Source organism: Podarcis liolepis (genome assembly GCF_965112155.1).
Source record: "Podarcis liolepis genome assembly, chromosome: 3".
In the NCBI taxonomy this organism is placed as follows: Eukaryota; Metazoa; Chordata; class Lepidosauria; order Squamata; family Lacertidae; genus Podarcis; species Podarcis liolepis.
In genome coordinates, this window is record NC_139557.1 from 69,014,741 (window position 1) to 69,030,333 (window position 15,593).

At 42.9% G+C, this 15,593-nt stretch overlaps 1 protein-coding gene across 2 annotated transcripts in view; it reads right to left on the reverse strand.

The window, feature by feature from the left end:
• Positions 1 to 13,113, reverse strand: part of IPCEF1 (interaction protein for cytohesin exchange factors 1) — a 45,931-nt gene extending 32,818 nt beyond the window's left edge. Inside the window, exon 1 of one of the 2 annotated variants that reach the window (XM_083493843.1) lies at positions 13,068 to 13,113. In XM_083493843.1, the coding sequence (XP_083349969.1) occupies positions 13,068 to 13,098 (31 nt within the window). In that variant the 5' untranslated portion in view covers positions 13,099 to 13,113. Of the gene's footprint in view, positions 1 to 5,824; positions 5,909 to 13,067 lie in introns of those variants that run through there. The other variant, XM_083493844.1, reaches the window with a different exon arrangement.
• Positions 13,114 to 15,593: the final 2,480 nt, after the last annotated feature.

Sequence of the window (15,593 nt, forward strand, 5' to 3'; positions counted from 1 at the left end):
ATCTACATTTCTTTGTTTCCTTGCAGTCCTGTGTGCTCTATCAAGGCGCATTTATCAAGATACAATTCTCATGTTGCTTTCTAATATGGGAAAAATCACTGAGAAATTAGTTTGGTGCATAATTCTGTTGTGGTGGATGTTTCAGTTGAGCACGCCCTCATGTGGCAAGAGCCAGCATTTTCCCACTTCATAATGAACTATTGCTTTCAGAGGGGTGAGAGAGCCCTGGGGCATGTCAGAAGAAGATTCTCTCATTGATTGCAGTGCAATACATTACACAATGCATTAAATACACGAAACAGTATGCTATGGCATGAACCATCCCAGCTCCCACCATACAAGGGCACATCAAATTGGAATATATACCACAGAGACCTGGTGCAAAGTTAACTTTCAATTTAGCTTAACCAATAAAAAATAAAAATCTAACATAAAAAATTGGGCCTATATTTTCTGGAACTCATTGGGATTCAGAAATGCATGTCCATGTGACAATGTAGGCAAAATACAACATTTTTGCCTTTCACACTGATCATCTTCAGTATTAAAGTAACACCAGTAACACGTTTGGGAGGTTTCTTCAACAATGGCTGTGCCCCAGATGGCAGCTTGTGAGAGACTGCGCTGTGAAAATGTCCACATTCTACACACGCAGTTGTGAAAACTGCTATATCTTGGTCTTCTACACCTTCTTCCAGCACGTCAAGCTGCAAAAGCCAGCATTGTCAGTATAGGTGCACAATCAGTGCTTCTTTTCTAAAAATATGTTTAGGGGTACTCTCATTTTGACTCAAGTTTAAACCGGGGGGAAATACAGTAAATGAACAAAAGTACAAAGATTCACAAAATGTTTAGGGGTATGCGTACCCCTGCGTACCCCTAGGAAAAAAGCACTGGGTGCAATAGATGTTCCTTAGTCTATATATATATATATATATAATATTCCTATATTCTTGGCAAGTTCATCACTGTGAAAGTGTTGCAGTATGGCCCTTAATAAAGAATCTAAAGTCAGATTTTGAACTGACTCCTACGACTACTTTTTCTATGGAAAGAAAACAGTTTCACAGAATAAATTCAAAATACACTTTACTCTCAAAGCAAGTGCTGGTCAACCTGTTTGTGGTTTCAATACCTACTGAAGACATTACTGAGACCGGTCTTTCTGCAGGGACCATCCTAAGCTGTGTCTATTGCCAATTTTATGAAGCAGCAGAACTGTATTGGATATTGTTTTTAGAAGTCAGTGCCCTTGTTTTGTATGCTGTGATTTGGTATAATATTATCTTGTGTGTCGTTTAAAAAAATTGAATAGGAAATCATGAATAAATTCTTCAAATAAATAACAGAATTTGCTATTGGGAGTGAAACTGACAAAGGGATTCATAAAACTTAGCCTGAAGACCAGTTGGCCCTGTGCATTTCCTAATATTTACACACAAAAAACCACTAGTGTTATGGTGGCAACATGACATTAGCATGGGAGAGGGGACAAATGTAATTTAACAGTGACATCCCAGGTACTATTCAATAGGTTCTAGAAATGTTATGCATCCACATTCTAGATGGCACTCTGAAACACAAGGTAAGCTTGGGTAAAAATGGCATGTTGTGATCTGAGTGTTAGGGAAATACAATGTTTTTGGGACAGAAAGGCCTCCTTGAATAGATGGCTCTCACGAACAAAATAAGAGGTTCTAGTTGCACCACAAAGTGATTATCTGGCAAGATCCCCCTGGAATAAGGAGAGAGAGAGCTCTGCACAGAAACTACCCCCAAGTCACCAAGGAACAAAACAGAAGTGATAACATTGTACAGGAAGTAGCCAAAGAAGTCCTACTACTTTAAGAAACGTCCACAAGAAGCTTCCTGTTCATTGCACAAGCGCAGTATCACAATGAAAAGCCGTTACGTGCTGCCCTGTGCACAAGGCAATATGGCATTTGTTTAAACCATCACAAGTGAATCCATTTCACCACCCCCTGCATGATTATCTATTGCAAGCAGACAAATATTTAGCCTACATTATTTGCTCACGGCAAACATCTGCTCTGAAAATCATCCTGGAATTTGTTTAGCATGCATTTAACTGGAGCCATGGGGCACCCACAAATTTTCAATGAAGGGGCAGGGGGGCCCCAAGTTCGAATTGGTGGTGCACATATGTCGCACAGTGTGCTTGTGTCACACGCGCATGCTGCGAGGCATCTGCACAACACATAGCACAGGCATGCCACTGTGATGTTGCGCAGTCCCGGGCCCCCTCTGTCATGGGGGCAAGACAGTGTGCCTGCCAGCCTGGGGGTATCTCACTACTTTGAAGCAGTCGTTTCCAGGGGAGGGGATGAAAGAGCACAAAAGTGTTATAGAACAGACATTAAACTTAACATGACGATTGTCCTGGGTTGGTGATCCTGGTCTGCAGTTTTGTGCTCCCTTTTTCTCCAGACTCCTCTGTGCCTTATAGCCAGTAGAAAATATTAGCAGCATGCAGCTGACTTACTGAATGAGGAGCCTTCTGGCACTAATGCCCATTTACTCTGGGTGATTGGTCTATGCACAGTGCCCAGTTTATGAATGCCCTTTTTAAAACCTCTGTAGAGGTGACAAGCAGGTGTTCCTGCTGCTGCTGGATTGTTCTTTTAATCGGGCCAACTGCTGATTAATAGTTCGGGGTGGTTAGTTAATGTTTCCTCAGTGGGAGTTAATGGTTGGGATTTGGTCACCCGGACTCTCCTAAGCATTTTGAATAGTCAATATAAGTGCCCTGGAGCCAGGAGAAAGTGACAGGTCTCCAGATAATGGAAGAATGGCATCAGGAAAAGCAGAAGGCGGCTGTTTGTTGTTGAGTTTTTTTTTAAGTAAGAGACTACAGAATTGAAAGTTCCACCCAGAGTTAGATGAAAGGAACTGACAATGCAGCCTGGTGTTTTCCGAAGATCTGCTATAAGAATAAGTAAAGGGTAAAGGGACCCCTGACCATTAGGTCCAGTTGTGACCGACTCTGGGGTTGCGGCGCTCATCTCGCTTTATTAGCCAAGGGAGCTGGTGTACAGCTTCCGGGTCATGTGGCCAGCATGACTAAGCCGCTTCTGGCAAACCAAAGCAGCACATGGAAACGCTGTTTATCTTCCAGCTGGAGCGGTACCTATTGATCTACTTGCACTTTGAAGTGCTTTCGAACTGCTAGGTGGGCAGGAGCAGGGACCGAGCAATGGGAGCTCACCCCATCATGGGGATTTGAACCGCCGACCTTCTGATCAGCAAGTCCTAGGCTCTGTGGTTTAACTCACAGTGCCACCCACGTCCCAAGAATACTTGTTTGCTTTTTAGGTGGTCTCATCTAGTTTACAAATAACACTAAACCATGTTTTGCTTTGGCAAAGCTTAGTTTGTCAGAATGTCAGAAGCCAGACCAGCAGAATAACTATGGGGGGGGGGTTCTGCAGTGGTGGAGGAACCCTCTCCAGCACCCAAGCGGCGCATCCTGTACGGACTGCGCATGTGCAGCATCCTGCACATGCGCACTCCATACAGAATGCCACACATGCGCAGTCCGTAGGGGCTGCCGCTTGCATGGCGTCCATAAGGGCCGCTGAGCACGAGCGGCATCCCATATGGACTGCGCATGTGCGACGACTGTTTGGGATGCAGCACATGCGCAGTCTGTAAGGGATGCCACTTTTGGAGACTTTGCCCCAGAGACCTGCCAAGGCACAAGGAAAGAGGAGATGAAAACCTAAACAAGCTTTGGTGGGGGTTGTTTGTTTGCTTGTTGAATCAATTGTGGTTAAATAAACCATGGCTTAGTGTTATGTGCAAACACAGCCCTTGTCTGTATACAGTGGTGCCTCGCAAGACGAAAAGAATCCATTCTGTGATTCTCTTCATCTAGCGGTTTTTTCATCTTACGAAGCAAGCCCCTTAACGGATTAGCGGATTAGCGCTATTAGCGCTATTAGCGGCTTTTAGCGCTATTAGCGGCTTTTAGCGGCTTATCTGCTTATCGGATCAGCTGATAAGCGGCTTAGCGGCTTAGAAAAAGGGGCGGGGGAAGGGGGAAAAACTGCAGGAACTCACAAGACATTTTCGTCTTGCGAAGCAAGCCCATAGGAGATTCGTTTTGCGAAGCACCTCCAAAACGGAAAACTCTTTCGTCTAGCGAGTTTTCCGTCTTGCGAGGCATTCGTCTTGCGGGGCACCACTGTATTTGCAAATAAAACAAATATTACAAAGGTACTATAGATTCCCTGTCTTTCATCCAAAGAAAATAAAATTCAGTGCCCCTGGGATTTCTCATTCCTCAACTGCAACAGTGGCAAAGTTAAGTGGTCAGCCATTTGGAAACGTAATAAACCCACTTCTGCAAACATAGGATCTAGTTATCATTCAGCACTACTTCTAAAAGGAGACACTCAGAGACACTTGTGCATTGAATGAACACACACAAAATTTTTTGCAACATGTGTTAACTTGCTCACCAGTGCTAGGGTTCCTGTTTTATCAACACAGCTGGGTTTATCCCACAAACAGTCATTGTTACATGCGTAATTATCATAATCTGTTCTTTTCTGCATTTCCTTTCCTTCTGACTGTGTTGTTCACAATCCCCTGCCCCAAACCATGTATATATAGCCTGCAAGTCAGGATAACACTGGAGGAATCTGATGAGGTGGACTGCAGCCTACAAAAGCTTGTGCCAAATTTGCTACCCTTTAGGTGCCATAAGGCCTTTCATTGCTTTTATTTTATTTTATTGCTGCAAGAGGCTAATACAGCTATTTCTCTGGTGGGGAAATGGATTAAGCTCTGCAAGGAGAGGCTGTGTACACATTGACAACTTAAAACACAGCTGGGTCATTCTTTTTCTCAAAAGCTAACTTGGGGAGAAATGCAGTATCAAAATGGAGCATTTGCTAAGAAGTGACATACAGTGGTACCTCAGATTACATACGCTTCAGGTTACATACACTTCAGGTTACAGACTCCGCTAACCCAGAAATATTACCTCGGGTTAAGTACTTTGCTTCAGGATGAGAGCAAAAATCGTGCTCCGGCAGCACAGCAGCAGGAGGAGGCCCCGTTAGCTAAAGTGGTGCTTCAGGTTAAAAACAGTTTCAGGTTAAATACGGACCTCCAGAACGAATTAAGTACTTAACCTGAGGTACCACTGTATTAGATACAGGATATATAGGGATGCCTAACATGTGTACACTGTTTCCCAGTTTATAGATAACTGAACGCAACAGGAACAATTTAACCAAACACCAGCACTTTCTACCTTAATTTCAATATATGTGCTGTGATCCAGAATTAGTCTTATTAGTTTTTACATTTATACCCCACCTTTCCTCCAAGGAGCTCGATTGGGCACATAGTTCTCCCCGTCCCCATTTCATCTTCACAACATCCCTATGAGGAAGGTTAGGCAGGGAGTGAGTGACTGGCCCAATGAGCTTCACGGCTAAGTGCGGGTTTTAACCCTGCTGTCCCAGATCCTAGTCAAACCTTCTAACCACTCCACACTCGCCTAGGAATAAGTCACACTGAAAATAATGGGACTTAATTCTGATCATATATGATTGCACTGTAAATCTCACCTCTTTTTTGTAAAACCTTGTTGATTTAAACTGCTTAATTTTGTCTCCTTCAATTAGTCGCATGCATTGTCTAACCAAAGGAAAAGAGGAAGTAGTACTGATCTTTGAAAAATAAAAGCAACATTATTGTGAATGCATCGTAACTCTTAGCCTACTATATCACACAGGAGGTAAATACCAGAATAGCATTTCATTGAAAATTTAGAGGAGCAAGTTGCACATACCCGGGAGTCAGGAATTCAAGAGACCCCCCTCCAGCGCTGTCCCTTTCTCTACCTTCTCAGAAGAGACAGGAAACTCTTCTTACTCAAATTGGTTGCAATGAAAGATTACCCAAGAGGAAACTGGTGGAAAAGTCATGAGCAGGCAAACCAAAGAGAATAAGCTGGCTGGCATAACAATTTCCAGTTGAGACCAAACTGTTTTTGGAGTTGAAGAGAGGGGGCATAATAATTTTGCTCAGACAAGATTAAGCAGAAGCAGTCAGGTTCCCTAATTCTTAACCTACGTAGCCAAGAAACATATTGAGCATGTGAATTGTGTGGTCATGTTCACTGTACAGGCTAACATAACTGTGGACACACAGGAAATGCAGTTGTATTTAATGATGCAACCCAGAGCTATCTCTTTTAATTCCTCCTTTATCCCCTGTGTCAGTGTACTTCAACCTGACCATTGGCGGAACTGGCTGGGGATGATGGGAGTTGTAGTCCAGCAACATCTGGGGGGTTCAAGGTTGAAGAACACTGCTAGTCTGCACCACTAAAATTAGGGCTGCTTTTTCAAGTTCATGTGAATTTGGATTGGGACCTCTGCCCCACTTGCCATCAATTGGCAAGAACTTCTGTCTTGTCCAACATCTTACATTGCATCTCTTGCACTCTTCTCCTTCTCCACACCGTCCAGCTATTTCATGTACTTACAAGCTTCTTGTCACCTGTCATTATCATCCACACATGACATCCAACTATCATGATAGTGTCACAACCGGAAAGCAAACTAAGCTAGTGTGTGGTTCGCACAGCACTTTGCAGGGCACCCTGCCACCCTGTAAGCAAACCTTTTTTTAAAAAAGTTAAAGAAACAGGAAATTGAGGGGATGTCACAAAAGACACAGAGCCCATGAACCACACTCCTGATTTAAACAGAGCCAGTATCTCTCACACAAAAGTCAGTGGAGAACTGACTGGTTGCTTTTCTTAAGTCACTGACTCCACTGCAATACATTTAGAAGAGAAACCACTAAAGCAGCCAAGGTCAGCCTCCTCGATTTCCCACTGCTTTTCAATGATAATTATTTCCATAGAGACAAGTTTTATGTTTCTTCTTTTAAAAAACAACAACACAGCAACAACCAGCAACACTTAACTCCTCTGCTTTATTCCACTCTTTCGGCACCCGCTAAAAACATTCTTGTTCAGACAAGCCAACTCAGATGCTTAGAAATTTGAGGTAATTTTAATCTGTTTTAGTATTTTGAGTTCCGTATGTTTGTGATTTTCCCCCTTGGTTTTCTTGTTTTTGTAATGTTATCTTTATACGATCAGACAGTGTATAAATTTTACGAAAATAAATAAATAAAAGTGTTTGAGTGCAGCAATCTAAGTGGTTACCATGAGGAAAGATTGCATCATTTGGTACTTTTTGATTTATTAAAAAAGGGGGGGGAGTAAGAGGCGACATGATAGAAGTTCATAAAATTATGCATGAAGTGGCGAGAGAGAAGTTTTTGTCCCTCTCTCATAACACTGGTGCCAAAATGTCTTGGGCCAGCCCTGAGGGCAACACATATAGGTAGCCCTCAGTAAGTCAGGTTTGTGATCCCAATTATCCTGAAAGTGCAATAAGAAAAGGATGTTGATGTTGAGATTTCATTCCTCCATTGCTGGATGTGTGATTGTTTTCACCACATGTCTGTGTTGACGTTCCATACTATTGGAGTCATGAGAACGGAAGTTCAGTTACACTGTTCCGTTATGTTGTACTATTGCTTTTAGTCTGTTCTCTCTCAGAGAAGAAGAAAGAGAGGGGGGCCATGTTTCCTTTGTTCTGTAACACTTGTATATAATAAAGTAGCTTAGATTCCACACCTCAAATACCTAGCTTCTGTTTGGGCTCTGCTACAGTATTGTATGCATACAGTGGTATCTTGGGTTACATACGCTTCAGGTTACAGATGCTTCCGGTTACAGACTCCGCTAACCCAGAAATAGTACCTCAGGTTAAGAACTTTGCTTCAGAATGAGAACAGAAATCTTGCTCCGGCGGTGCAGTGGAACAGGAGGCCCCATTAGCTAAAGTGGTGCTTCAGGTTAAGAACAGTTTCAGGTTAAGAATGGACCTCTGGAACGAATTAAGTACTTAACCCGAGGTACCACTGTATTGTGTGCATATATCTTTGGATGTGTGTTGCAGAAGCGCATTGGGAAAGAAGAGTGTTGAATCATCCCGAGGGTCGCTTTGGGGGAGAACGCAGCTGCCTGGCATTCTCTAGTTGGTGCAAGATGCCCAGCATGGTTTAGTGTACCAGCAGTTGCGAGGGGGCACCAGAGTACAAACAGGGCATTTGTTCAGCTGTTTCCTAAGGTCAAATGGCACAACTCTATCTTATCCATGAGAAGGGAGAAAGAGCTTCACTTCTATGCACCAATACTTCGTCACTGGCAATTGCTTATAGCCCTAAGCAACTACAATATAAGTCTACCCAATTCAACTCTAGTGCGATACCCACGCAAAGTGAACTTGGCGGATGACTCACCAAGGCCCATTGCTCTCAGTAGATCCTCTGTGTGTAATGATTCAGACAGAGCTAGCAGCTCACCCACACCCTGGCCCGGGTCCCCTGTCAAACCCCTCAACACCAGTCACCCCCACCTACAGCTGTGCTGCAAATAGAAGCCATCCACCCACCAGCCTAAAAACTTGTTTCCTCTATGTAAGGCAGGATTAGCACTCCTCCTCAACCCTCGGGCAGTTTATCTTCAGATTCATTTTTCCCCAGCATGAGATAAAGTCTGAAACAGATGTGACATGGGCTCCTGAATTTTTTTACTTAATTTAAAGCATCCAGAGATATGGGAGGGTTTTGTTCTAAATTCATTGGAGGAAGAGCACTGGTGTGTTTTTTAACCCAATCTCCTGTGTCATTTTCCTGATCTAAATTACTTCCCAAGCTACTATTAGCCCTCCGGGGGGGGGGGGACAGGAGTACCTGTATCATAGAGGCGGGCAGCCATCAAGGTTATGGGAAATGATCTAATGAGTTTGGCAGGGACACGGGTGGGCCTGTGGTCTAAACCGCTGAGCCTCTTGGGCTTGCCGGTCGGAAGGTCGGCGGTTCAAATCCCCCAATGGGTGAGCTCCCGTTGCTCTGTCCCAGCTCCTGCCAACCTAGCAACTTGAAAACATGCCAGTGCAAGTAGATAAAAAGATACCACTGCGGTGGGAAGGTAAATGGTTTACCTTACTAGGACCACCGAAGGGACACGGGTGGGACTCTTGGGCTTGCCAATTGCTTCCATTGCTCTCTCCCAGCTCCTGCCAGCCTAGCAGGAAAGTTCAAAAGCATGCCCAAAGGTGCAAGTTGTTAATAGGTACCACTCCGGCGGGAAGGTAAACAGCGTTTCCGTGTGCTGCTCTGGTTTCGGTGTTACGTTGCACCAGAAGCGGCTTAGTCATGCTGGCCACATGACCTGGAAAAACTGTCTGCAGACGAATGCTGGCTCCCTCAGCCTGTAAAGCAAGATGAGCTCCGCAGCCCCAGAGTTGTTTGCGACTGGACTTAACTGTCGGGGGTCCTTTACCTTTACCTTTAGAACCACCGAAGAAGGTCAAGTGGAAAAACTCAAGACAAGGGGAAAGCAACCTAAGGCCCAGGGGACAGATGCAGCCCAATCGCCTTCTCAATCCAGCCTGCGGACAGTCAGGGAATCAGTGTATTTTTACATGAGTAGAATGTGTGCTTTTATTTAAAATGCATCTCTGGGTTATTTGTGGGGCATAGGAATTTGTTCATATTTTCCCCAAAAAATATAGTCCGGCCCACCACATGGTCTGAGAGACGGTGGACCAGCCACAGCTGAAAAAGTTTGCTGACCCCTGCTCAAGACAGAAATTTAGAATTAAGGGCCAGGAATCCTATCAACCCATGAATTTGTTTTCAGTATAAGTAAAGAGTTTACTGCCATTTCAAAAAAGTTTCCTACTTTTCTCCCAACTCCTAGAATCATAGAATCATAGAGTTGGAATAGACCACAAGGGCCATCGAGTCCAACCCCCTGCCAAGCAGGAAACACCATCAGAGCACTCCTGACATATGGCTGTCAAGCCTCTGCTTAAAGACCTCCAAAGTAGGAGACTCCACCACACTCCTTGGCAGCAAATTCCACTGTCGAACAGCTCTTACTGTCAGGAAGTTCTTCCTAATGCTTAGGTGGAATCTTCTTTCTTGTAGTTTGGATCCATTGCTCCGTGTCCGCTTCTCTGGAGCAGCAGAAAACAACCTTTCTCCCTCCTCTATATGACATCCTTTTATATATTTGAACATGGCTATCATATCACCCCTTATCATCCTCCTTTAGAGTAGCCAATTTAAAAAGAACTTACAGATCAACCAAACAGATTTTTATCTACCTTCTTCCCACCCGCCACTGCATAATGCATAAACTTTTTTCCTCAGATCAGCTATTTTATTGTCAGTTTTTCTTATCCAACTAACTCTAGCTGTACACACATGATGTGTTCGTTTTCCAAAAAAACTTTGCCAGCAAGCAACATGGCAACATGCTTCAAAGAATCTTCTTCATAACTCTTAACCACACCTTAATCAATGTTAGCACACCTTATCTGAAATTCTTTGAGCACTCTAAAGCAATGGGTCCCAAACTCCCCCCACCTCCCACCCCTTGTAAATTGCTGAGGCTCTTGGCAGACCACTTACATTATTTTTCTACCTGTTGTAACAATTGTTCTAGGCTGTGCGAGGAGTTAAATGGTTTTTAATCATATTTTTACAGACACACAACAAACCACCTAAATTAAGCGCATGGACCACAGTTTGGGAACCCATGCTCAAAAGCAAAGAATGCAAGGTTTGCCTAATTAGAAATATTCATTCCAATTCAAGGACTTGCAATATTGCAGCTATCTCTGTAGCAATACTGTAATAAAATTATATAAGTCAGAAATAAAAGGCCAACTCTGTCCTTTATTTTGTAATTTTTAGTCTGGAAGATCTTGCACAACACTAATGCTCATTGAATGATTAAGCAAGCAATTTTTAAAAAGTCATTAATTAGATTTTATTATAGACAGACAGACAGATTAGTTTTCAATAACTGCCCTGGTGCATCTGTTCAGGAGCTACTCTTAGTGCTATTTTCTCTTGCTAGTTTCCACATGGTGGCAGTATCTATTTCTTTACTTTTGCTATTTCATTAGATTTCATGGTTGGTTAGGATAATTAACAATAGATGTACCACTGGAGTTCAAAAAGCAGCAACATATCTACAGTGTAATGCCAAACATTTGAATCACTCGTTTCCTGAAATGTTTGTTTAACATCATAGCATTAGTACATGTAGTTGAATTTTTTTTACACAGAGAAAACAGTGAACACAATCCTACTGATTTGAAGGGGAAATATTTAGACCTCAATTCTGTATGTACCATTGTGCTCAATGGGGCTTACTGCTGAGTAAGTCTATCTCCTCAGAATTAAACCTCATTAGGTTCGATGGAACTTATTCCCAGGCAAGGGTGTAAAGGATTGCAATTTAGGGCATTTGTGTTTCTACCCCTATATCTCAAGGGAAGGGTTTGCAAGAGGCCTACAATTTTGTTGTCAAAGACTTCTCTATGATAAGAGTTTTATAGTGATTACTAATGGTTGGAAGGAAAATGTAGGTGGTTTATAGACCTTAAAAGCCCCCCAGCAAGCCACAAATTCATCATTCCTTTGACTGAATGTGGAGGTGGACTTAAATGAAAGTATTTTCCATTTTCATAAAGAAATACAAGTCATAGTACTTGTATTATAAAGACCCAACATCAAAGCTCCGATTACACACAATACATGTACGCTATAGTACAAACTTTATTCATTTTCAATCCATGGGCTGTTTAACCATTAACTACCATCTAGGCTGCAAAGTCCTTAACCACAAAGGCACATGTCTTTTTATATATATACCTAATAACATTATGACTGGAGGAGAGCATGGTTTGCAATTAGGGTGTGGTTTGTTTTTGTTTTTAATTATATGGGAGCCCCAGGATCCGTTCACCTGCGCCCACAAAGAGTGAGGTTGTGGGAGCCTGTTATTCTCAGGCAAAGCTAAAGGCATGAAGTTGTTTTTCTTTTTCTTTTAAGCATTATCACACCAGCAGCAGCAGTAACACACCACCTTCCCCTCTCTGCTATGCTCCTTGCTTTGGAGGAGCAGCCTGATACACAGAAAGCAAGCAAGTCATATGTTCAGGGTAACTCCTGCTCTGTAATCCCAGGTGTATGCAAGTGTCCTGGAAAAACTGGGGCATCCCGTTTTTTTATCATAGGAGAACAGTGACCATTAGGGCTGCCGTGATCTTGTGCAATTTTGTGGCATGATTTCCCCCCAAAAAAGTGTTTTTGGGGGCCCGTGATATCGTGTGGTGCCTCAAAACTCTCAACTTGGGATGCCATCCCCCCAAAAAGCACTTTGAGGGGTTTGAAGTGCAAAAATGCATGAGATCACAGCAACCATTCTCTTGCAATAACAAAAAAGATGGAATCCTGAATTTTGGCTTTAAAGTGTTGGAGGGTACATGTATAGAGATACGTACATATGGCAATACATGTGTGAAGTAAATGTGTTTTGAAGGTGCTCAAAGAATCTCTGAAGGCTCTTGTCCTTACTTTGTTCCTGGAAAGCTGCTTCTGACCCATAATAGTTCAGTTGGTAGAGTGTGAGATGCTTAATCTCAGGGTCGTGGGTTCAAACCCCAGGTGGGACATAAATTCCTGCATTGCAGGAGCTTAATAATGATAATAACAATAATTTATTATTTATACTCCGCCCATCTGGCTGGGTTTCCCCAGCCACTCTGGGCGGCTTCCAACAAAATATTAAAAATACAATAAAACATCAGACATGAAAAACTTCCCTAAACAGGGCTGCCTTCAGATGTCTTCTAAAAGTCAGATAGTTGTTTATTTCCTTGACATCTGATGGGAGGGCGTTCCACAGGGCAGGCGCCACAACCGAGATGGTGCTCTGCCTGGTTCCCTGTAACTTCGCTTCTCACAGTTATTAGCTTGGACTATATGATCCTCATGCTCCCTTCCAACTTTGCAGTTCTATGATTCCGTGATTCTGTGATTCTAGGGGTGACCTGGCAAGCCCAGACTCAAAACAATTTCCTGCTTAGACCAAGGTAACTGCTATCTACATTAGGTATGGGGAACATGACCCTCCAGATGTCACTTACCGTAACTACAGCTCCCATCATCCCTGCCCATTGGTCACGTCTGCTAGGGCTGGTAGAAGTTGTAGTTTAGCAATATCTGAAGGGCCAATGGTTCCCACTCCCAAACTACAAGAATAAACTCAGAGTTGTTTTGCTTTACAGTGAGTCTATTTAGCTGAGGTAATCATGTTATCAGTGTAATGTCCATGAGGCAAATATCAAAGCACTGCAAGATTTTTCAAGATCCCACTAGTTTTAACTGGCTCTTAAATGCTACACAGTTTAATTTAAGTTTCACATTTAATAGCCCTGCCCTACACAGTGCAAAGAAAATAGGTTATTAAATCTCTGGACAATAATCACACATATACTGCTAATAACACTTAGCAAGTTACATGTTAATAGTAAAACATATGCTGTGTTTAAAAAAAAAATTTAAAATCGGCATCTATACCGCAAACATGTCATTCCCAAAGTACTGCGGAAGGAATTATTCCATAAGAATGCTAGGGGTTGCTAACATAAAACCAAAAGTTAGAACCTTTTATTTGCCGTGAGGGCATAACAACTAACAGATATGGCACAATTCTAAGCAAGTTTAATCAGAAGTCAGTGCCACTCTGTTCAATAGGATTTACTTTCAGATATGTGTGTGTAGGATTTCAGCCTAAGACCATTAATTCCTTAAAATCGTCATGGTTCCAACACAGGTAACTATTTCAATGCCAGGTTCATTATTGCCATCTCTGATGACAGAACAATAAAGTTATTTTTATGCTTATTTATAGAGCCAGCAAGGAAAGCTTACCACTGATTCTGTTTCTTTGGCCCTCGTGGCATTTGTTTGCCACTCAGTTCTATGCAATATGCATGCAAATGACACTCCGTTTTAAGTGTTGTTTAAGTCACAGGCTGTTGAAGTTCCGGATCAATGTCTGGAGGTGGTAATGAATAAGATGTGAGCTGAATTCAGGCAAGGTCAGTCAAACTACTGATCCAGCAATACAATTCAGCTTGGATGTTGGATGGGGTAGCACCTCCCTTTAAATGCAGATTTTTAGTCCTGGGGTGCTTCTGGACCCAATACTACCGGGATGATAGTGAAAGACAGATGTGCCGTTGCCCATCTTAGGCTGGTGCCTTCAGTTTGTCATTCCTAGACACTAGAGATCAGGTCACTGTAACACATGCCTAACATACATCATGTCTGGACTACTGCAGTGTGATCTATGTGGGACTGCCTTTCAAAAGTATCCAGAAACTTCACTTGGTAAGATTGTTAACTAGAGCTGCTAACTGGGAATATTTAACTCCTGTATTGAAAATTGCCTGGCTGCATTATCTAAACCAGCTGAGGTTTCAGGACTTAGAACTGAGTCAAGAAACAAACTGGATGTCAATCTGGAAGAATCTGATTTGTTTAGGAGCCCAAATCAAAGTGCTGGTGCTAACCTTTCAAGCCTTTTAGTCTGGAGCCAGGATATCTGAAGGGCCTTCTTCTGTACAAACATTCCTGCTTGCCTCTCATTTGTCCCATTGACCCTGATGGTATCCTTTCTTAGGATCAGAGGACATTTTTGGAACTCACAAGGGCACATATTTTGAAGCCTATATTTCCACGCTTTACTTTGCAGCATACTTTGTGGCAGTGACGTAGCGTGGGTTGTCAACACCCGGGGCAAGGCAAGTAATTTGCGCCCCCTAACCCGTGGATTTGCGCCCCCTAACCCCCAGATGTTGCGCCAGGTGCGGCCGGGCCCCCCTGCACCCCCCACGCTACGCCACTGCTTTGTGGTTTTAAATTTCTGCCGGGTTTCTCTTGCCAAAGAGTCCTTGCTCCGAATCTGTATCTTGGAATCCAGGGAATTCTCTTTTTATACCTATATGTTTTCCTTACCACTAGCAGTTATTGCAAGGAATGAGGGAGAAAGTCTATTCAGCTGGCATTTAAAGGTGAATTTATCTAACCGATAGTTTCTGAACCAATGCCCAAACCGCCATTCATTGAAATTCAAACTTATCCAAATTCTGCATACAGTTCTCAAGCCTGCAAACATGAGAAATTGAGAGGAGCTGAAATTGGCAGATTCTCCCATTCCTAGCTATCATCTCACTCTGCCTGAGGTTTGAATTCCTTTGTGTGAGAGAACAGTGGAAACTTACAGTTTCTTTGTAATCTTTGCCTTACTTACAAATATACATGCAGAGAGTGGCTGGGGAAACCCAGTCAGATGGGTGGGCTATAAATAATAAAATTATTATTATTATTCTATTGCAGGCAGAGGTTCCATACAGAGCAAGCTGGGCAGTCTGCCAAAAGCTGCCCTCTGACCCAAGTTTCCATTTAACGCCACCTTGAAGCTCTCAGTTCTCTCTCCTCTTGGTCTGCAAGGCACCCTGCATTCAACCACCAAAAGCTGCCTCCTTGCTTGCTTGCGACTCAAAGCAAGGCATAGAAATGATCTGCATGAGAGGAAGTCTGAGAACTAAACATACAGATGGAATGTGAAATGTATTTTAGCAAATCACATCTCTTACTCACTGAAA